General features: G+C 38.9%; 1 protein-coding gene across 1 annotated transcript in view; it reads left to right on the top strand.

Annotated features, from left to right (window-relative positions):
- Positions 1 to 5,368: 5,368 nt before the first annotated feature.
- The window catches only part of cntnap5a (contactin associated protein family member 5a), a 94,227-nt gene continuing 74,795 nt past the window's right edge, over positions 5,369 to 24,800 (top strand). The window contains exon 1 of the mRNA XM_053439836.1: positions 5,369 to 5,560. Coding sequence (XP_053295811.1) covers positions 5,398 to 5,560 — 163 coding nt within the window. The 5' untranslated portion in view covers positions 5,369 to 5,397. The remainder of the gene's footprint in view (positions 5,561 to 24,800) is intronic.

The following is a 24,800-nucleotide window of genomic DNA, read 5'->3' as shown; positions in this document are numbered from 1 at the left end:
AAAAATAGTTCATAGTACCAACAATGAAAATAAAATTACAATTTTAATAAAGTTAAAGAGGGCAATAAAGTAATAGAGGACAACGTAAAAATAGCATCGTCTCCAACGTTCTCTCTTTCAATGAACCCAAGTACAGTAAACACACATTGTTTGTATAATTATTTTTTGCCTGTAAACTGTTATCTCAGATTTTCCCATATTCAGCTGAACTGCATGTGCTCTGAATAATGACCCAAGGTTATGCTGCAGTTAACTGGCTCTAATTGGCAGGAAATGTACTACCTCTGTGTCCCTGTGTTTGTTTCAGGAACCTTCCTGTAACTTTTCAGTTCAATATCCGTTCTGTTACAGGACGCTGGACTTGAAATTAAATGCAAATGTGTTTGCACACAGTTGAAAAAACACACTAATTCCAGGAGATAAAAGAGAGCGTATTTATTTTCAGTGCGTACGTCTGTGGCTGCGACCAAAAAAAAGCTACAGAGGGTGAGTTTCTCTTTATAGTTTTTATGTGATGTCTCTTTTCTTGTGTTCCTCACAATTACCATTATACTCACACATTAAACTACTGTATACCTTATATGTTTTCAAAGATTTGTTTTTTTCCTTTCATTATAAAACACCACAAATCTGACGAGGGCTCTCGCACCAAAACAAAACTCTGCTTTAACTTGTGGAATGAGGTGAGGTTGTTGGTGAAGCAGTAATATGTGTCAGAGCCGGAGGGAAAAGCAGAAGAAGAACAACACATGAAACTGAGCTTCTTCAAAATCTGCCTACTCGTTTTTTTCTGATCTGTTATTGTGTCTGCTACCACAGAGGAGCAATACATTGTATGCTGTACTTCAGCATAGTATCTATATTCCTTCTTTATCTGCATCGGTACTGCAGTACAGTGTAGTTGTGCGATGAAGTGTATGTAGTGTGAATTGTATATTGCGTGTTGAATAATGCATCCTGAATCGGAGCTAATGTTGGTGCATTTTTTATTTCATTTGAAAGACTGTGTGAATAATGCTTGGTAAACCTTGTACAACACGGTTTTCATAGCTTTACTTCATGGTGGTAACTAGCCAAAGTTTCTTCTGTGAGCAAAGAAAGAATTAGTAGAATTAATGATTCTCCTCTCAAAAATGTGTTTTATTACAATACAGTTAGCTGAAACCCCGGCGTGTGTGTGTTTGTGTTATGTACAAAATAACTCAATAATTGATTCACCGAACTTGCTGAGAATATGACTTTAGAGTTTATCTCAACATGAATACCTTTGATTATTGGTCCAGGTCAACAAATCTAGGGTCCGAAAAAACCTTTTCCAACAAATAACCACAACATACAGTTACAGAGACAATATAAATAGTATATTTATCAGACAATGGCTACCATCATAGGACGTGATATAATAAATAATCATAATAATAAAAAACAAACGATTAATACTTTTAATTTGAAAGATGTCACTAGTGTCATGGGAATTTCTCAATAGTCAAGCACAAGTCATTACAATGTCTTTCTGGAAGTTTTGTTCTACATCTGCAGATGGGCATCAATGTACAAGACCATGGAATAGATTTCATACAATGAGCCATGACATACAAGAAAAGCAGCACTTTATACATCTCCAAGCCCCTCCTATAGAGGAAACAAATGTTATCGATCAACCTCTTTCATGTTAAGCAATAGGTGACCAATATCCTGTCACCTACTCTTTCCCAGATGTTTACAACCACAGATCCCCCGTTCTGTTAAGTCTTTGTTAGGTGACCCTGTCAGTGAGGATGTCATATAACATCAGTTTGAGTGCAACCCTGACTTCTCAGGCGACATTTGTTATCTTTCGAAACATCACAGTAGTTCCTCATATCAATCATTGCCCTATTAGTAAAATTTCTATCACACTAGCAAGGTAATGAATAAGTCACAATGAAGTCAGAAATTAAGCCATGCATATTTCAAAAGTACATTTTTCTGTGCCTCCTATAGGACTATATACATATATAAGACCTGAAGCTGATATAAATTGAAACATTATTTATGATGGTAATGATAGGATGCAACATCCTGATGTCACTCTGAAAACATGAAATCATTTCATAAAATATAATAATTAGAGACCCAATTTTAAGCATATTTAGATGAATCGATCATTTGTCATCTTCTTACAAATGAAAAGGTATTAGTACATTATAAAGAACTTAGCATTGAGTGATATATTTTTAAAGTGTGTGCAGGGTATGGTTCACTGCTCCAACGCTTCTCATTTATTTGATTTTATGTCTGCTGTTTGACATTCACTGTTCAGACTGATTCATGTGTTAGAGTCAAACATTTTCATCATCTGTCTTCAGAAAGAAGAAAGTTTCATGTGTTCAACCTAAATATGATACCAAAACCAATCCTGGTGCGAAGTGATGCTAAACAAATTGTGATATTGAAACTTGAAGCCACCAACACACTTTCATACACAAAGACACACACAAGCAACTGTCTTTTTGGGGAAATTGGAGATGTCTTGTTTTCAGTGATTAAATTGCAAGAATAAAATATCTGCATATTCACAGTCTGTTCACAGTTCAATGTGCAAAAGTAATTTTAAATTTTTAAGCGACTCAACTGTTATCAGACATATTTTATTATTCCCAGCTGCATACTTAAATTTGTCTTCAAACATGTTTTTAAGTGAATAAAATACGCCGCTGAAATTTATAGTGAGAACAAAGACATTTTACCAACTTGCCATAACAACAAAAGTAACAAAGAGCATCAGCCTGACGGACATCTACAGCATAAATTCTAAATCCACTTTAATGCTATTTCTGCAGTGAACACATTCTCCAAAGTGTTGCATTATGTGGACAGGGAAACCGAGAAAGACATTAGTCCAAAAAAGGACTGAGTGCCCACACAAGTGACATCGCTGCAGCCTGTAGACGTCTCCACCAACATAAAACTGAAATACAAAGAATATTACACATCCTCAGACACAGAATATAGATGCAGTGTTTACTTGGAGGAAACGATGACCATGTAATATGAGCAGTGAAACAGCCAGAGGGGAAAAACCGGGAGAGAAACACATAAAGCTGCACAATGCACAACTTCTGCTTCCTCTGTTAATTTTGACTACATCCATTCCTCTATGGCTTCCACTATTACCATCTCATTTATCCCTTCAACTATATCTCGTATATTTTTGTCCTATTTTACTGATTTGGTGCAACAGTTTAGCCATTTGTCTCAATGTTGTTTTAGTGATATGCACAACATGGCGCTGAACGGGGATAATCATTGGTCCATCACTTTGGTCCAGTCACATCCCAACATCTGTACAAGGTGTCGCAGTATTAATATGATCATGTAAATGCTAATAATTTAAGAACAACCCTGAACATAAACATTATAAACAAAACACAAACATATCAAAATAATATGTTATGTAAGAAGATAAGATAAGACTTCATTAATCCCAGAGGGAAATTCTTGTAATAAAATATTGGACATGATATTGAAATAAGTTAAAATATTTCATATGATAGTAAATCAATTTGCTGATTAACAAAACACAAGAGGAGTTATACAGTTAGATGGCCACAAGACGAAGAGTCTTGGTGCTCCTGTCTTAGTGGGCGGCTGTGGCTGAGGGGTAGAGCGGTCGTGCTCCAACCTGAAGGTCGGCAGTTCGATCCCCAGTCTTCCCCATCTGCATGCCGAAGTGTCCTTGGGCAAGATGCTGAACCCTGAATGCCCCCCCATAGAATAACAAAGTGCTGCTAATAGATGCACTGTATGAATGTGTGTGTGAATGGGTGAATGTAAAACTGTACTGTAAAGCGCTTTGAATGGCCATCATCAGACCAGAAAAGCGCTATATTAGTACAAAACCATTTAGTCTATTGCTGAAGGTGCTGTGATGTGACACCAGTGTGGCCTGGGCTGAGCGGCATAAACAATCATATTCAAGTTACCATAATTCTCATCTAGTCTCATTAAACTATACCTCCTGCTGTTATTAGTGGTTTACACCATCCTACAAACACTTCCCTCTGTGAACTTAACATATAGGTGATTATGTTGTGCAATCATTCAGGTTCCCCAGAGGATGAATTACACTGAATTTGAAGATTCTCTCTGTTTTTTCATGAGATACAAACTTCAATATAGTTCAATATGTCCTTTCTCACGTGAAGTTATACAGTTGTTTTGGGATAAACCAATAGTATTGCCTTCAGCTTCAGCCAATACTCTGTGTTTAACGATAGTGTGTCATGATCACACACCAAATGATACAACTTTTAAAGTGTAAATAATGGCTTTATTACATTTATTCAGTTATAATACATTAATAATGATAAATTATGGGTCATCCGGTTGTGGTAAACCTTTTCTCCAGCATTTAGTTTTTTGAGACCTTTTCCAATGGACTGTTTCACCTTCAGGAAAAGGGCAGAACGTCCTGTGGATGGAAAACAGCTTTTTAACAATTACAGACATGACAGATTATCGTACAACCTTATATGTCTTTAATGTACTATTTATTTTTGCTAACTGAGAAACCCATTGTCCCTTTTTTGTGCCTTAACGCGATTTATAAGAGCAAATTAATATGTATCATAAGGCACTTTTCACAACTCTTTTTAGGTAAATCATAAATAAACTAATTATTGAACCGCTGTTACTGTAATTGATGAAAGCTCATAAAACCATACAATGCTTCACAAAAATGCACTAAAGTAAGATTACTAAAGAGCAAAATAGGATTTCTACATTGTAATTCCAAAAAGAAATCAGGACATTGCAATCCTGGAGCTGTATGGACACCAGTTAATCAGCTCTAACAAAGAGAGAGAATAAAAAAAATATGAAAAAGGAAAATATTACTTATTGATGTTCACATATCTTATCTGATTTTAAAATGTATTATTTATGTTTTTGTTTTTAAATCATGCTATTAAAGCCAATAACAAACCCATAAATACATTTGAATATGAGATACAAAAACATTGCACATTTTCTTTCTTTACACAAAACATGATTAAAATGGCAAAACTCCCAGTGAGACAATGCTTCACACTGATCCACGTCGAGCTGCAGAGTAAAGCTCATATATTGATTCATTATCCACCTGTCAGCGCATTAACATACGTATGGCATGTCTGCATTTCATGTGATGTCGCTGTAAAGTTCACAGGAGCGAGTGCACATGGAGGAGCTGCAGCTGCTTCTCTCTGTAGATCTGCTGCCTGTGTGTTGCAGCGGCTGCATGTGCATCACCACAGTGCTCCTGTTCTTCCAATGAAGAGAGGGCGGGAGGGAGGGAGGAGGAGGAGAGGGAGCGAGAGGCAGTGTCTCAGTCGGGGAGTGTCGTCGTGGAAGCGGGTTGCTCCTCCACATCCTTCTATGCCTCCGCGCCGGAGGAGCGAGGAGGAATATCCGCCCTGTCTCTGCCTCTCCGCGGACGCACGGATAAACCACATCACGCCTGGGAAGATGGTTTTTCTGCTGCATATGGTTTCCCTTTACACTCTGAGCGTCTTCAGCGGAGCCTCGGCCGCCTCTCACTGTGAGTATTTCACCCGAGCTCACCTGTGAGCTCCTGTCTCCTGGCTCCGGAGTGGAGGCTGCTGAGTTTTTTACGCCTGGATGCTGCTGCTGCTGCTCCTGCTTCTTCCTCCCGTTGTTGCAGGAGCCGGAGGCTGAAGCGACTGTTTTGAGCAGATGTGCTGAAGTTTACTTGGCGGTCTGTTTTTCCCAGAGACGTGTTTGGTTTGGGCAGAAGTTGATATTTCACTCCGGTTTTTCCTGGTGCGTAATGTGAAGGTCAAGCAAACAGGTCCGTTCCTCTTGGCGCACATGACAGGTGCAGCGCGCTCTGCAGCTCCGGCTCTGTCACGCACGCATGTTTCTATTTCTTCGTTATGTTGTGTTTGCAGGAGTCAGTGTTTGGACATGACGAGGAGAAAGTGCTGAGTGGCCTCAGCTCCACAGTGCAGGAGGCTGCTGTCATACAGGGACCAACGCTCATATACACTCAGATGTAGTCTGATGGAGACGCTGCTTCTATAAACCGAGTTATTTTAGATTTAATATCAAGCTCTTTTGAATCTTATTGCATTAACATGTGTGTTGATGTGTGTGGATTAGAAACACTATTGTATGAGCTTCTGCTTCTCTTGGCTTCTGAACAGTAAACTGAATCTTAAATACTGGACGACACAAACAATTGGAAGTCACATCTTTTGCTGTTTTATTTATATTGTAGAGCAAATGATTAATGGTTACGTCAAGGAAATGATCAGCAGATTAATCCATAGTGGTAACTAGTGGTGGTTATAATAAACGATTTAATCCTATTAAGTTGTTTGACAAATTGTGTACAAACCATATGCATCAATATACATGAATATGTATATTTGATATAGAACCTGATTTGAAACACACTGTCAGAACTAAAGACAAATCCTATGGACATTTATATAGGAAAAATGTATTCAATTAATCAAATTTAATTACATTTTAAATTACAAAAACTCAACATACATGATCTCAAGGTATTCACACAGTAATATCTTACAATTGTATTATACAATAATGCTATTTATTATTATTATTATTATTATTTTTAATAGACTCCTAAGTGAGGTGTTTATGCGTCCACCCTCATCATAAGTTCTAAATAAGATATATCATTTTCAAAATAACACCTGTCATTGCCTTAGTCAAATTAAACAAACCTGAACATTATACCTTTAATAAATGTAGGATTTATTGCAGCCATTTTGCTTTAGATGATGTTAACTTTATTAGTAAGTGTTTGCAAACGTGTCATAGTTACTAAGAAATACCTTCAAAGGTTTGTCCTGTTTTCTGTTATTCATCTTTATTTATAGTATTTGTTCCATGGTTTTGACATCATCAGTGACATCACAGCAAGTACAGTTTAAAATTAAGATGGGAGGGGGGGTGTCAGGGTTTGGTGTCTGGACAACTGTTCTTAAAGCTCTCGACAGTGGGCACAGCACTTCCCAGGGTGCTCAGAAACACACCTGGCAATTGAAGTACAGACGGAGAGAGACAGACAGAGAGAGAGACAGAGAGACAGAGAGACAGACAGGGACACAGACAGAGAGAGAGAGAGAGAGAGACAGAGAGACAGACAGAGACACAGACAGAGTGAGAGAGACAAAGAAACAGACAGAGACAGACAGACAGAGAGACAAGCGTCACACAGTGATCTGTGGATTTATTTGCAGGATAGCAGCTGGGTGAATGTCGTAAACTGGGCAGCAGATCGGGGCTTTGGTTGTTGATTTTACAGTAAATGTCAGATTTCAGACAGAACACATCAATATACAGGGTCTGTTCGCTGCATCAGTGTCTGTGCGCATGTATGTGTGTGTGTGTGTGTGTGTGTGTGTGTGTGTGTGTGTGTGTGTGTGTGTGTGTGTGTGTGTGTGTGTGTGTGTGCACGCAGCCAAAGCACACATGGAGAACAATTGAAAAAATAAAAAGTGTTAATTAAAGCACATCCTGCCTCCCTCACAAGTAGAGACAGAGGACATACAGCAGCGATATAAGAGCTCAGGCTGTGATTGGTTCACCTGGACGCTACAACAGGTTTTGTCTCCAGACCAGGATGGAATAATTTCACCTTCTTATCAGCTTTTTATATGTCGCCTGTTTCTGAGTAATACTCACCCAAGGTGCTGGTTTCTCTTCACCTTAAAAACAAAAATTGTTTATATGAATTGTGTTTATTTATTTAAATATAATTTCTTGACATTACCCACATGGACACAACAAATAACAACTATATATATGAAGCAAACAATCTAAATTAAGCAAACATAGCAATTTATATTGAAATTAGACAGGAAGTAGCCATAGCTCAACAAAAACTCAACAGATTAAGTTTCCTTTATAATCCTGGACAAATTTCCACTTTCACACTTGATTGGCAAATCACCACCTATATACAGAGATCGACGACTCGGCTCCTCTTCCTCCGATGGTACAAAAATTAAGCCAAAATATCCAGATATGGTTGCCAATTAAACAGGTAATCTATATCAAAAGGTATTTAAGATGTGATTTGTTTGTTTTTTAGTTCAGCCACTCTACCATCTGCTAACATGGAGGAGGTCAGGACCTATACAGCATCCAGCCAGCAGTGGGCGATCCAGATGTTTTGGCATCACATTTAAGGCGCTGTCATTTTTGTTTACAGTCTCTGTGTCAGATCATTTCTATTCAGGACAATCATGTTCTCCAGAGGATAAACTTGATCTTTATATTCCACTTAATTCACTTTCAGGTCGAAACATTTACAAATTTACAATTGTTATTTAAAAATCAGATGATGTGTTTTCTTTTGTTTGGTAAACACATTCTATCATGCTCCCTGGAGGATGTCCCTACCTTTAGAAATAACACAAACCTTCTGTTCGTTTAAAACAACATTTTAGTATCGCCTGATGTTTGGTAATTTTTTTTTCCAGGTATCATTAAATCAATACACCAGAGGCATGACATCACTTGATCTGTTGGTCTGCTCTCTGAGGGCAAGTGTGACACCGGGCTTGTGTTAGGGTTTAAGCACTTTATGTTAAGGTGAGGAACTGAGCTAAACTGACAGCTGCATTACTCATTTATGACAGTCCCGTGGTTCTCAGATGTGTGCTGTGATCAGGGCTGACGTGCCGCGCCGAGACGGAGCACTGCGATGCTCCTGGAGGTCAAAAAGCTGCTCTCATATTTATCGCTCAGGAACAAAGGGATGGCTGGGGAGTGGGGCAGAGTCGTGTCATGGTTGTATTGTGTGGTCCTTTTCAGGTGGCGGGTGCTCTTCCCCTGATGGAACCTTTCGCACTTTGTTTGGCTGCACAAAGAGACACTGACGTAATATTGGTGATGTCGGAGCTTAGCCGGTCATTGAGTTAATTGATGCTGTGTCGCTAAATGACAGTAAAACTAAATTTGTTCTCTTTCTAATTAGTTTAATACAGTAACATATACTCTGTTAAAGGGCTGATGGGCAATTAAACATCACTGAGGTGCTAAACTCAGTCTTTGAACTTCAGAGGAATATGAAGCTCACATTCATCGTGATAATTAGGAATATCAGGAGATATTTTGGTTCTTTTTACTCTGCAGGAAACTTCAGTAATCTATATAAAAAGCTTCTGTATGTGAATATTTATAATCTTTAAACAAGGGACAAGATTTGGTGGACGCTTCTGGCTCCTGTTTCGGCGAATCACGATTGAACCGGGTTGGTTGTCCACGGGTAAAGCAAGAGAGGTGGAGCACTTTGAATGGAATTCATCAGCTTTTTAATTCAGCTGTATTCACATGAGGGTAACTTTTATTGGAGTTTAACCTTACTGTCGTCTGGACCTAAAACACCATTCATAAATTATCACTGTTTCTTTTTTGTGTGGAGAAACATTTGACCCAGATTATCTGCCGTTTTACCCAGAAGCCAATTCCTCGTCACACAACAGTAGATGGACTCTGGGATTGTTTTAACATAAGCCTCATACTCATTGTGGCGGCGTCCACCCTGTTGTGGATTCACACAACACAGGCTTGAGATTCTGCTCCATGTTTACTCGACACATCATTCCTGCAGATTTGTCAGCTGCACGTTCACGCTGCCAATCTCCCACATCTCGGAGGTGATTCTGTTGACTGACGAGGCCACTTAAGTTCACGGAGCTCACGTTCATGGTCATGGTCATGACACCAGTTAGAGACAAGGTTTGCTTTATGAAACAGAGCTTGATCGTGCTGGAAGGAGCTGTTGGAAATATTTTCATATCAGCTGATATCGATAAATAGCACAATACATTTAGCATTATTATTTCTTTTAGATTTAGCAACAGTGATTTTTGTTTTAAACTTTTCTTCATGAACATTGAGTGAGGAACATTTACTAAACATTTTACAAATCAGAGGCAGAAGATTATACCCACTGTGATTTTTTTTTACATTTATCTTTTATTATATTGCTATTGAAATAACATTGTCACCCAGCTCTAAAGTGAATTTGATAACTTTAACGTAACAGGAATAGTCAGGCATGACATTCATTTGGCCACAGCTACCCGGTAAAGTGTAGTTACTGAAGACATTTTGAGGTGAGCTTATTTGTGTGTTGTCAGGATCAGGATGGAGGACTGGTATCAGATTTGTCTTGGTGCACCCAGCACTAAGATCAGCTCACCTTATCTTAGCTTAGCTCAGTGTTTGGGCCAGAGGCTATATATGTTTATCCTTGGATGTAGACCGTCCAATCAGTCTACATGTTTCAAATGATATAAGCTTCAGGTTTTGTCTATAGTCCTAAAGGTTGCAGAAATAACCTGAAAAATGCAGTTTTGAACTCTGCAAGACGTCATTATCAATCAATCAATCAAATTGTATTTGTATAGCCCGTATTCACAAATTACAATTCGTCTCATAGGGCTTTAACAGGGTGTGACATCCTCTGTCCTTAACCCTCAGCAAGAGTAAGGAAAAACTACTAAAAACCCTTTTAACAGGGTAAAAATACGTAGAAACCTCAGAGAGAGCCACATGTGAGGGATCCCTCTCCCAGGACGGACAGAAGTGCAATAGATGCCACGTGCAGGAAAACATCATCAAGATTAAAGTCTTCAAGATTAAAGATTAAATTCTCTAGCAGCATTTGATGAGGGTAGACATCCCGAAGGACAACCCCAACATGACATGCCAAGCAGTCCCGCTGCAATCACAGTCCATGGTCAGCAACCATCCAGACCACGATCCACCATCCAGACCAGACGCCACTCCAGTCCTCAGTCACCGTCCACCGCCGCCCACCAGGACCCATCACGAGCCACCACCGCGGTCCTGGTCCACCGCCCGTGCCCAATGCCAACGCGACACAGGGTCCGCCACCAGCACCACGATCAGCCCACATAACTCAGAATCCGCCACACTGGATCCAACACTGCGACCCCCGGTGCGCGATCCACAAACCGCAATCCATGGTGCGGCCACAGAGGCCCTGGATCTGCGGGTGATAAAGCAAAGGGATTCCGGGGAAGGGGGATAGGGATGGAGAAGAGGAAGGAGAAGCTGGAAAGAGAAGCTCCGTGTGTCATGTGTCATAAAATAGAAAAAGTTACGTTCTTCCGCACTAATTAGCACTAACTATAAGCTTTATCAAAAAGGAAGGTTTTGAGCCTACTCTTAAATGAAAAGATGGTATCTGGCTCCCGAACTGAAAGTGGTAGATGATTCCACAGTCGAGGGGCTTAATGGCTGAAAGCTCTGGCTCCTACTCTACTTTTAGAGACTTTAGGGACGACAAGTAGGCTTGAATTCTGGGAGCGGAGTGCTCTAGTGGGTTTATATATTATGTGATTTCTCTGTTGTCATGTAACTTTTGCAATGACATCCTATGATGGGAAATCGTTTTTTAATCTTTACAAGCTTCAGGTTGTCTCTAGAGCTTCTACGAATCATCTTTAAGAGCTAATCATGTGGCTATTCCTACCATGTGGCGTGTTCCTACCATGTTTGTGCTTTTGAGCTATTTTCTTCGAACACGTTCCCGTACCCACAAATGGTAAAAAAAAATCCTGTTTTTCCAGCTAAGCCATCGAAAAGATAAGAATAATGATAACAAGATACGAAGAAACATTTCCTTTGATTTACATTTTTTACAAAAAAGAACAAAAGAGAAAACGAAAAAATGAATCTAAAAATTTTTTCCAACATATTTAACGATTACTTACATTTTTCATAAATACCTATTTAATTTGTTACTTTCACCACAATGTTCTTTCAAGGCAGCCTTTCCTGCTATGAGAGGAAACACAAGGCTTTAATTAGCCGACAAGACCCTTTAACTACGGGTTTGTTGGAGGAATATTGCTACGAATTACAGTGACTTCTTCACAGCAGGTAGAGGCTGCTGCACCAGACATTCATCTTTTATGAGCTTGAATCTGTTCCCTGTGTGGCAAAGCACCGCCCACATATATTTACTTAAAATTTCCCCTGCTTCAAGTCTGCTCAGCAGGCGGATACTTCACAACTAATTATTCCCCATCTGAAGCACCTAGAACGTGCTTGAGCCGCTCTGGCATTCAGCATAACGGCAGGAGTGATGGTGTGTGTATGTGTGTGTGTGAAGGAGACGATGCAGCTGCAGGTTCACTCATTGCAGATTCATTCATTGCTAATGAATGTGGAGCAGGCAATGGAGGAACACCTTCCGCTGTACATATTCAAGGCATGATGAATTTATCAGAAGGTAAATGAGGCAGAACACCAGGGTGTGACAGGTGTGCCAGGCACTTTTCCTCATGTTTAAACATACAATAAAGTTATTTTGCGACACCATTTACACCTGGCATAAAAATGGGTTATCACATCCAAATCACAACTCCTCTTAATACGTGTCCCCCACGTCCACAAGCAGATCCAATTAAGATTTGATCACTCTGTGGCTGACATCACGTTCTCCACATGGTTACCAAGGTTAGCAGCTCATCTCGCAATTTTGAAACAAAGATAAATCCTGGATCTGCTCCAAACTTTAATCATCTCAGTAGATTTTGAGTAATCCTGCTCACAGAAAATTAAAGATAAAAAAAAATAACCTTCTTGGTGCAGGAAAAAAGATAGAAGACGATGGAAGCCATAAATTAAGCTCTTATTTTGTGTTATTGTGTTATTCACCTGGAGCAGCAATCGACAAAGGAGAAAACACAACAAATCACGTTTTCTCGGTATTTTAAAGTGTGTCGGTCCAATCAGCAACGAGACTTGTTGGTATCTTTTCCATCAGAAGTCATTTGCTGTTGTATTTTGTAAGTTGATATTCTAATTGGATTTTCAGGGCCACTGTCTTTGTTTCCTTTCGAAACAGACAATTTAATTGTCAGGTTTTGTTTGTGTGCTTTTGTTTGGTTTCATCTTCACTTTGTCCACAAATGTCTTGATTAATGTGGATAGCTGAGGACTGAGGCTAGGACTTTTGTTTACTGACTTTGCTGCAGCGCTGCTGGTTTGAAACAGTCATGTGGGCGACGTGTTTTGTCCCCTGTAGGTGTTGTATATGGATTGACAATGCAGTTGAAGGTGAATGTTAAACCAAATCAACTAGAATGAAATGTGCAGCTCAAAGATCTAAAGACGCTGTTTTGAAACATTGCACGACATACAGTATGTCAAAATAATGACTACTACTGTTTATAGAGAAATAATATCTGATTATGTCACAAAGATTACCCTCCTCTTAAATCTGATCCCATGTGAGCTTTTTGTACAGAACACATTTTCTGATATGTTGCAGATGTTGGCTATGTTCGGCATTAAATCCATTTATCTTTTATTTAAATTTTTTATGTTGCAGTTTTATCTGTCAACTGAAATAATGTACTTTCAAAATTCATCATAAACTGCAACTAACTGCAGTAGAACTGGTACTCTATGTAAATATATACAGTATGTTCATTTTTTACCAGCATCACTATTGCCTGTATTCTCTGTTTGGTTTTGTTCTGGGTTTATTTCATGTGAAAAACCGACCAGGTAACATCACAATTACTTGATTTTCAAAGCTGACGATGCATAAAGCAGCTGCAAATGACTCTGTGTTCACAGATCTTTGGTCAAAATGAGCAAATGCAGCATTTCTGTGCTCCGTGCATGATCTCTGAGTGACTGCAGCTCTGCGGAGACATGCGGAGACATGACAGTTGCAGTTTGAGTTTTACCTCCTTGAGATCGGTTTGTTCCTTCTTATCTTGGATTTTCTTGGCTGTGATACACAGACGGATGCTGTTGTCTTCACTCTGTCGTTTCAGGTTTTTTTTATGCATTGACTGAGAGCATGGAATGTTGGTGGTAAAGTGATTCACTCCACTTGCACGGTCAAGTATAGTATCCCGGCATGGGTATCATAATGTATAAACGATACATTATAACAATATAAGGATTAGATAGGATTCTCTGATTTAATATAATCCTAATCTCAATGTACAGATTCTGCAGAACAGGATTTAGGACCGTAAACTTCTGGTTTCCTTTTTTCAGTTGGACCAATCACGTTAGAGGAGGGTTTGATTGGTGCTGAGAGCTAAAGTGATGAAACACACTGACTATATAGATGGGAAATAAAACAATATAAATTATTACCGTGATATAATTTCTGCAACCGTTACTCAGGAGCAGAATTCAGTTTTAAAACATAAAAGAAATATTAATGTGAGATTTATCCTGATAATTATCAGTATCTTTATATATCTTTTTACCACGATGCCCATTCTTACTCTGAAAGGACTGTATTAATCAATAAAAACGTATGAATGTGAGTTTGTAGAATCTGTAGGTGAGAGTCCATTTGAAGTTTGACCAATCGAGTTCGGGCCGGTTTTGGTTAACCGCCGGTAAACAGTCAGAGTGGAGAGCAAAAGAAGCGGAACACTATCTGCTGTTTAACTAATCTTCATTCATATGCATATAGTTGTTGGTAGAAATGATTCCAAAACGTTGTCTGGACCTAGAACATTAACAAAAAGTACCAATGTTGTTGTTTCCTGTGATTTAAGAAACTATTCAGGCTATAAAAGGTTCCACCATCTTCAAAGGAAGCCCCAGAATATTGGTTGTTATCCCCAGAGGCTAATTCACCAACAGATGATGGATGATGGTCTCCAAGATCGAGCCAATCCTGTCAATTCAATACCTGATAAACATGTCTCTCTAATGTACATTTCCATTATTATTGATGTCCTTCAGAGATACATGGAATGAATATATTAAAGAGCCCATTATAATCATTTATAAACATATGATGACATGGAGAATTTAGCCTTCAGAGGCTTTATACCAACGTCATCTGAAGGCTCAGTGCAGAGGGAGAAAAAAAAGATGCTTGTTGATTGTAACGAGTCTTTGGAAAATACAATGGATACATGATATAAGACTATTTGGAGAAATAATTTCTGCCTGATCTCTCGGGAGCAGAAAAAATCTATTGTGATGAATATGGCGCCAGTGAAGGCCTTTCCATTTCTGCATTGGTCACACAGCGGCACTGCACCGATTCCCAATCTATAGAGTGCAATGAATATGCTCCAAATAGCCGTGGAGACTGAAAGTTTCATCCTCTATTTATTTTCTGTGTTACTGGCAGAGGGTTTGAAAGGATTATCAACACCCACTTTCTATCGACTGTGCCAATAAGATGGATGAAATAATCAGCGAGGGACGGGTACAGTGATGAAAAATGAGACCAACAAAAAAAGAAAGACCCTGTTTGAACATTCAGGCTCCAGAATGAACAAACTCGGCTTTAAATCAGAAGGAGAAAAAAAAATGCAGAGGTCTGCTTGTTGCCGGCTGGATCTCGCATTCTGTATATCACAGGTTATTATTGTAATTACGCTGTGTGATTATCTGAGGAGTAGGCACGAGTCTGGATTTTTCACACTATGTGATTTGATATTGATTATGTTGTTTTCATATGGAACCGAAAAAAACAACCCAAAAATCAGGGGGTGCTTTTTTCACAGGATCAGCATTCGGGGAGAAAATGAAGCGGCTCTAGATGCAGTGTGACTACGATGCAGTGTTTCATTTATAAAACAGAAAAAGAGTCACTTTTGTAACACGTACAGCGTTGTCTCTAATAAAAGCAGCACACTGCAGCAGAGAGAACATAAAAACCAAACACCCGTTGGCTGTTCACTGGTCTAAATATGAACACTTCAGAAATCGATGCATTTCAGTTTAGTTCAGTGTATTTCCTGAGGATACCCGTTGAGTTATTGGCCACAATGACAATCCGATCCTTAAAAATGTACCTTCACGTTGAAATAACAACTTTAGTCTTCTAAGCTTAGATTGATATGGCTCCTCCTCCAAAACTCCAAACCTCATCTGTGCATCCATGTTTCGTAGCGTTGATATTTTTGCCTGTACTCGCCCAGAAACCCCTTTCACTCAGGTTTTCATAGAAACACTTTTTGTTGGACTGCACGTTCTTACGACACTGGACATGGTCATTTTGATGTTGTGCTAAGTTTTCCCCTCGGTCGGACGTAACAGACCCACTGCGTTCTTCCTGAGCCTGATCCAATACTGAAGGGGCTGATTCAAATCTATGAAGGTTTCAATTATTGACATGACACAAATTAAAGTTTTAACGGGTAGCACGCAGCTCCGGAATCTGAATCCACTGGAGAGCAGATGTATCTCTGCTGGAGTTGTTTGAGCTGCAGAAGTGTTTGTTCAGAGAGATGCTTATTTTACCTCATGAACAATCTTCAGCTTGGCACAAACACCAAAGAGCAGACCAACCCAACAATGGGAAGGCTAGAATTATGGCTCCTCCAAGTGTTTGCGTTATCTGCTCCTGATCTCCCACTGTTTGGCATGTTAGCCACAGAAAGCAAGCGAATGAGCAGCTCTTTGCTAATAAGGGAGAAAGTTAGACGGCTCTGTTACAGCTGCATTCACACAGAATTGACAGAACTGGACTAAAACCCACCTAATTAGAAGTGCTACAACAATAATTAGCTTATTTTTTTTAAGTTCTGTTTTCGTGGCAGTTCATTATCCAGTGGAATTAACAAACTGTACATAGTACATATCCTATAAAATTAGATGAATCATTTTTTTACTGCTGTTAATATTGAATGCTAGTATTTGTTTGTTAGTCAATGATTATCTGCTGTTCATTAGCACACTAGGTCCCACTGAAATAATTTATAAATGTTCTAATTTCCTTTTAATTATTAATATATCCATAAATTCTGTTGGTATATTTCTGTTTGTCTAGGATTCTCTCTATTTACTTTTCCTGTTATTTTTTAACCGCCTTCAGAATCTCAGGGAGTGCCGTCGCATTTCCGTAATGTTGCTGCCTGCAGCGGTTCACTGACAATAAAGAATCTTGTATTTTATTTTGATGTAACTGCCAGTGGTATTGCATGCACAGCCACATTCGTGCCAGCTGTTTGTTGACATGTCTGCAGCTGGAGATATCGTCAGCGTCAGGAACTCCAGATATCTCCGCTGCCGAATTACAAGCCTTAGGCTAATGTGAACACTTTCTCCTACTTGGTTGCTCATAATCACGGTTTAATTGATGTGACGTGAATGCTGCATTAGGAAATTCATTTTTATTTCTCCAACTAGGGTGTCAGAACGCAGTTACTCTCTAGGATCGGATTATGATTGGCTTTTTTTTTTTAGCCACTACCCATCCACAAAAACCCTGGCCATCAGGAAGAAGCCACTTAAGGATGTTTTAATCAGCCAATAACGCGTCGAATGACGGAACCAAGGATTTGTCACCAGATGTAAAGGCGGTGTGTTTTCTCACAGTGCGTAAATATGGTTTTACTGTGTGTCGCTGTTGGGCTCATTCCGCCTGTTGCCGCAGCTCTGGAGCAGTAAATATTTCAGAAGAGACTCGGGGCGGCCCAGTGACACAGGCATCCTATCTATAAATGTGTCTTGTATGAATGACTGCCCTCGAAATGCGAATGTAAAGCGCTGCTGGGAAATTACCCTCCACCGAGAACCATTTCCTCCGAGACACATCTGGTATTTAAAAGAGCCTCTTCTTTCCCCATACAACTCAATGGGAACGACTCTCTCTATAGATTTTTTTTTTCACTCGTCTCAACCATAGTCAAAATAATAAATCAATGTTGGATATTTATTTGTAGGGATGCTGTGCTTTCAAATCTATCTTCATGCTTTTCATGATTGATCAACTCTTCTTCCCCTTAATACTATTTCAAACCGTCGGTTGAGGTCGCTGAAGGAGATACATGCACACTGCAAAGATCGTCTAGTCGTTATTCACCAAACATTTGAAGCAAACTCTCATCAGATACAGCTTTGGAAGAGCAACCTCTGTTAATAAGCCTTCATTAAAAAGGCTTGGTTTTCATTTTATACAATTGATCTTGAAGTACCTTTTTATAACCTCCATGAAGGAGGTTATTGGGCCCCGTGCACTGATGGTGCGAGGACCCTTTTGTTTTGTTTTCATAGTAATGTGTTTGTTTGTTATCAGATTAAGGATATTGTGTGGGTCAGGGAAAAAGGTGGTACATTTTGGGGTGGATCCGGATTAAGTGGCAGATACAGGATTTTCTTTTTTTTTAAACATTGGGAGATGGATCATGGATCTTAATGAAAACATCAGACATGTTGAGGAAACATCCATATGAGTGTGCAATATTGGTCCAGATCAAGTGATCAAGTCCATTCTACTTCTCATTGTTCTTTGTCTGTCTGTTTGCAGGACTATGCAAAAAATACTAATCTTTGCGATTCTGTTGAAACTTGCTAAAAGGAGGAGTGGGTTCAATTAAGGTGGCGGATGCTTACATTTTCAATCTCTGGATCAAATGCAGAATTATTGTTGAGCAAAATACCTAACCCAAAATTTTCCCTGATACCTCTGCAGACAATTAATGAATTTGTGCATGAATGAGTGAATGGGACTTGAGCTTTAAGAGCTTTGGGTCGTCAATAAGACTTAAAGAGTCTGCATGTAAATAAATACAGAAGTAAAAATATAGGCATGTGTCGTGCTCTAATTTCTAGAAACAGGTGACACTTGGTGCAGATCTAGATAATCCTCTTTACATATCTGATCTCAACACATGTAAATAAAATATGGTGAAGAAGTGTCCAAAAAAATAAAATTAATTTACATTCACAACCTGACGTTCTATTTTTAGATAATTAAAAAAAAAAATTGCTGCCTTTTCCTACATAGATAAAGTTATCAAACTATCTGTTATCAATTCAGTTTCCAAGTCGTATCAATGATTTTACCAGGATGACAGTCAATGATAGTTATTATATAATAGTAATCACTCATTGATGCTCATTACTACAACATATTCCGTCCTTATTACCTTATCGTTATCAAGCTGTAGTGTAAAATGCTGCCAGACATCCTATAAGCCATCGGAAAATTAACACAAATCCTGTTTCACTCTATTCCTGATGAGGACTGAATAATTAATGTTTGGCAGATGAGATGTGTAGCTGTCGATAAACCAGTGAAACATCCTGCAGGCTGCCTGTAAACGCCTCAGCGGCGGGTCCCTTCAGATTATATGCAGTGTTCAGAGAAATGAAGTGCTACAGTATCCAGTGTTTCTCAATCATTTGTATTGATGAGTGCTTCCTTGAATTCGGCCGGCGTTTGGTGCTAATTCTCAGCCAATACCTCAGCTCTGCTCGGGCTGCTGCTGAGCAGAGGTCACTGAGCTCCGAGGCCCGTCAGGCCCTGTGAGGTATCATATGAAGCTTTATCGGTGCCACACAGGGGTCTGAGGCCGCTCTGTTACCGGATACTATCACTGTAACCTTTGATATTATTGATGCTGTGGTCTGTGTTGACTGAACTCCAACAGTCTGCCTTTGCTCATGTGGGTTCATCTCTGTTATGTAGATGCTATGCATATATGGTTCCAGTGGTTTTAAAGCAGGAGGTTATATCATAGATGTTGTCTTTATTTTTACATACATTACAGAGGTAGATTCAAGATGCTGAACAGAGACATGCAATACACAAGGAGAAATGAAAGCAGAGTTTTAAACAGATTCAAACTAGTAGTTAAAGATGTAAAAGAAATTGAAAGGATGAAACTGTTTTTGAAAATAAATTGAAAGAGAAAAATATTACAAATTAAATAGATTGAATTGTGTAGAGTAATAAAATAAAGATAGAATGAAATACAACGATGAAATGACGCTGTAAAATAGCTTAGTAAGAAGCACTTATTTGAAATGTTTTCAACCTGGTTTTAACAATTGCAATGGACAGATCATTTCTTGAAGAGAATGCAAATTGAATAAAATCAAATATGATGAATCGATGATCATCTCTTGAGTAATTCAAATGTCAATGAGTCCCGAATCTCGCAAAGTTCAATTCAGATCAACTTCAATAAAGGAAGAACTTTATTTAAAGCAATGCAAGCCTTAATCTATTATTATTAATATTATTATTATTATTACATTTTTTTTTTAATTATTATTATTTGTGCAGAATATCTGAGTAACATGGTTGTTGTTCCTCTCTCTCTCTCTCTCTCTCTCTCTCTCTCTCTCTCTCTCTCTCTCTCTCTCTCTCTCTCTCTCTCTCTCTCTCTCTCTCCCTCTCGCTCTCTCTCTTTCGGCCTGTGGACCTTGTTCTGAGTTTCTAACACAAAATAGACGATCACGACAAATGAAAACACGACAACTTTGATAAATTGCTTGTTTTGTTTTCAGGGTACAGAACATAAACTATTTCAAAGCTATGCAAATTAAGACTTTGAGTTTTTTTTGGAGCCCTTTCAAACAGGCAACAATGATTCATCCCATATTGTTGTTGTTGTTGTTCTTTTTCATTCGATTTATTCAATGCAGCTTTTATAACCAGTGTCCCTTTAATATCTGTTCTATTGTATCCTTATTTGCCCTGTTGTAATTTATCTCAAGACAGTTGCTCCTCCTCAAACAAACAAAAACCATTCAGTGAAAACCCATCATGTTCATTCCTTTAACTTCCTGCTGACTTCACTCTGTGAGAAGCTTCCTGCACAGAAGGCAAATGCTCTTTCAGGACGGACATGTTCGAGCTTTCAAAGATCCATTTTCAGAGACATGCAATTTAGATTTTATTTCTTTGACTTTTGCGTTCTTTGAAATATTAACAAGTAGAGGTAAATAAAATATTTAAACCCTATAACCCTGCAAGAAATATTGAAACCAATTTGAGAAAAAAACATCACTTTTATATCCTGACCTATATAAACACCTGTTTGTCTTTTATTTAAGAGTTGTTGAAAGGGGTGGAATAGCTTTTAAACCCTTTACTGAAGTAAAAGTATAAATAGGACATTGTAAAAGGTTCTCCATTACCAGGCACAGTCATCTATTCATAATTCAATAGAGTGTATAATCAGTGAGGTGTAGTTAAATATGTAGAAGGGCTCCCACAGCTATATAAGAATTAATATATTATAATGTTGCTTTTCTATTATACAGAGTAATGAGTTGCATTTGGTCAAAATGGATGAAAGTTTAACGATATTCTTTGTATTTTATTGATCAAGATGCATTCAGTTCATAAGGCATATGATATATTTCAACTAGAAAAAGTATGTATGAGGTATTGCATTTTTTATTTTCTACATTATATTTATGTATTTTTTTTCATACAAAATAACCAGTAATTTATAATGGAATAACAAGTTCCTCTGAAATGTAAATAGTTCAGTCATACCGACTTCTCCTCTAAGCCATGTATATGAGTTGTCTTTCATCATACAGGTTTGATCCACCCGCTGTAGAGGATCAAACCAGACTGAGAAGCCTGCTCCGATCCGCTCTTCCTGTTTCTCTACCTCAATCGCGTGTTCTATTTTTATGAAATTCCTTAGGCATTTTTTCATATATTCAACTGTTAGTACATTTCCCGAGAATCGAAATCCTAGAGGAAGCTCAGGCTCCCTCGTATCTGGCGAACCATGTTTACTTGGCTTGGACCTGTGTAGTCAGCTTCAGGTGCGACGAAGCCTCCGTCGCTGGAGCTTAAAATACCCGGCCCGATGTGTGGTACAAAAGACACTTTGTTGTGATAATTGATTTCTTTGTGGAGGAGCCTCTCTTTCGTACACTCGTGTAAAGGTGCTCGCTAATGAGCAGAGAGGAGAGCATTGGAAAAAGCGACTGCATGTACAGGCTGAGTCTATTCCACTCTCAAACACTGAATACCTGACAGGGAAGGGTTCAAGGATCTCGTCTTATACCACCTTAAAATGAAACCTGTGGCCAGACGGCATTTGTGTTTCTCAGATACGTGATGTCAGTGAAATCAAAAGATGAAACAAGTTTTCTATTCGCTTGTCGCTGTGTGTGTTTTTTATTTGATAAGTAGGAACATGTAACAGACTGAAGAGCAGAATGAAAGCTCACCCTGAATCTGAGCATGTTTGCAGTCATTCATCGGGGAGTGAATGGTAAGAAGAGAGTCCTATTAATTTTAAAATGAAAGGACAGTGGATGGTACAAGGATATTGGAGAAAGAAAGTATTAAAGGATGAGACTCGCAATATATATTTCCAATAAATCCTTAGCAAAGACCATCGCCGACTTAGACTTGATCCGTCCAGCAATAACTGTCTGTGTAAGCAAATCGGATGTACTGTAGCTCCTCTGAGCCAAAGAATTCAAACACTTAAAAAAAAAAGACCAGAGATAGAGATACATAAGGCCTCTCTACTCCATCTGGTGTTTGTGACATAATTTGGTGCCAAAGTCGGTGTAGTAGTGATCATGATGGTATCGAGGTCCCAATGACCAATCACAAGTCAGTCTCAGCTGTCAATCATGACATTTCACCTGGATTTTATAACATTGACTAATTAACTAATTAAAACAAAATGTTTATCTTCAAGTTTTTACCATCCACAAAGACAGATAAGACCTTGTAGGTTTAGCTGCAGCTCAACTCTTATTCATATCATACCTGTCACTCAGAATCTGTTGCACCCGAGAGTGATGTTCGTGGAAACGCTGCAAAGAAACTGAAAACAAGATTCCTGGATCTGCCCATTTATGTGTGTCACTCCTCTAATAGTTTCTTCTCTGACTCGTATTTCATCCTTCGACCAAGTGTTGGGGTATCCGCCCTGTGGTTTTTGCATTATACTGCTAATTAACAGACAAACAAACATTACATTCTCGGTCGAGGCCATAAATACTTGAACATACATCGAAACCTATAGTGACAGAAAACATCTTCACAAAAATGTATTTGATGTCTCAATTTTCATCTGTGGTATTAAAGTGACTTCAAAATTCCTCAGATATGAGTAACAACATTTTGAGCAAGTTGAATTTAAAAAATGTTTTCATTTACTTTGGTCCAAGTCCCTTCTTCTAACTTGGAGAAGGCGAGGATTATGATCAATACTTCAACCAGCCACCGGGGGCAATAAAGATGATTTGGCTTCACTTTAATGGACCATATTGTGACATCGGGCCTCATTTACTAACATATTAGAGTAGATTAGATTAGATTCAACTTTATTTTCATTGCACAGTACAAGTACTTATACAATGAAATGCAGTTTAGCATCTAACCAGAAGTGCAAAAAAAAGCAGTAAAGTGCAGAGTATTGTGCGTATTTAAAGTGGAATGTAAATGAATAGATATGTACAGTAAGAAATATATATGGAATAGTACAGTATGGGCAGAAATGTTCTAACTCTTCACAGAAAATACGAGCGAGCGCAAAATCACCACCGGACTCATTACACGCAGGACAGCCGATTTTGTTCTCACCACCATGCTTATGTTTGTAAATCAGAATCATTCTAAATTGATAGGCCCGTGTCCACGATCTCTAATTAGCATACTGCTACACCTCTGTTTTTCCATATAAGGACATCTGTTTGTCATGAAGAGAGCGGTGTGCTTAACTGTTGAAGTTATAAGAAGTAACCCAAAAGGTAAAAAACACAAGAATCTCACAACAGCAGAAATTGAAGGTGGAAGAGGTGAAAGACACAAAAGGAAAACTGCAGCGTGATTGACGATATTTAGGAAAAACTTAACCTGGGCTGCAATAACTGAGGCACTGAATGCTGTGTCCTGCATAGAGCTGAATGGTCTGCTGAATAATTATAACTTCAGGATCAGGACAGACGCACATTAAATGTCCGCTCGTCCTGCTTCCTCCTCACTCCCTCTGACCTGCACTCAGTTTAGACTTTAACAATAAACACTGATCACAAGTTATTAGGACATATACAGTGCTGTGGTTAACTTTGTGTTTGTTTGATTCACTTTAGAGTTAATGAGACAAATGTGACGTGACGCGTCAGGACATCAGCGTTAAATGACCGGAACATTACAGAGTCAGGATCCGACATCATCGATTAATAACTAAATACATGTGATTATCAGTTTGTGTGAAGAGGGACAGAGACTCACACACTCACACCACACATACACACACACGCACACAAATACACACACACACTAACACACACACACACACAAGCCCACTCTTGTGCATTTCCTCCTCAAATTTAAGTACAAACATATTGATGAATCCCAGATTTCTGCGTCCAACATTCGTCCGCACGGTTAAAGCACAGATCTATGCATAGGCACTGTTATTAAATAAGGCCCACTTTCTTTGATAATGGTACTGTAGTTTGTGATTTCGAGCGTGTCCCACTTGCACCGTTTCAATTGAAATCAAAATGTCTGTAAAATTGTCCCCCCTGCAATTTGACCTCACACTGTTATCTGGGCTACATTTTCATAAAAGGTGAGTGATGTCAGACGGTGATAATGATGTAACTGACAAGCAGTGTTCACTCTGGTTGTAGATGTTTTAATGCGATGAGAAAATAGTCAACATGTCACTTCTGTGCTGTCCTTCTGTCGGCCTAGAAAAACCTGGTTCCTAGCCATGGGGTGTACAGCTACGATGTACTTTATGTTTGATTTAAGGGAGATTAAGTGTTCCCACTCAGCCAGCAGTTATGTTCCTGCGTTGAGATTTACGTCTGAGTTCATTTTGAGTTTCAATCCCCTGAGTCTTGCAGACAAATGAGCCTCCATCCATCCAAGTCTTCGCTGACTGACAGCCAGGCATTTAGCTCCACTGCAAGTCTGTAAACAACAACAACAACAACAGGGTCTCTAAGAACCACCCTTTATATGTTGAGAAACTTTCTCTGCACGCACAAGCCCAGCGAATTGAGGCTCACCTGTCAATTTGAGA

Source organism: Pleuronectes platessa, chromosome 14 (genome assembly GCF_947347685.1).
Source record: "Pleuronectes platessa chromosome 14, fPlePla1.1, whole genome shotgun sequence".
Lineage (NCBI taxonomy): Eukaryota > Metazoa > Chordata > Actinopteri > Pleuronectiformes > Pleuronectidae > Pleuronectes > Pleuronectes platessa.
This window is presented reverse-complemented; position numbering and strand designations above follow the sequence as displayed.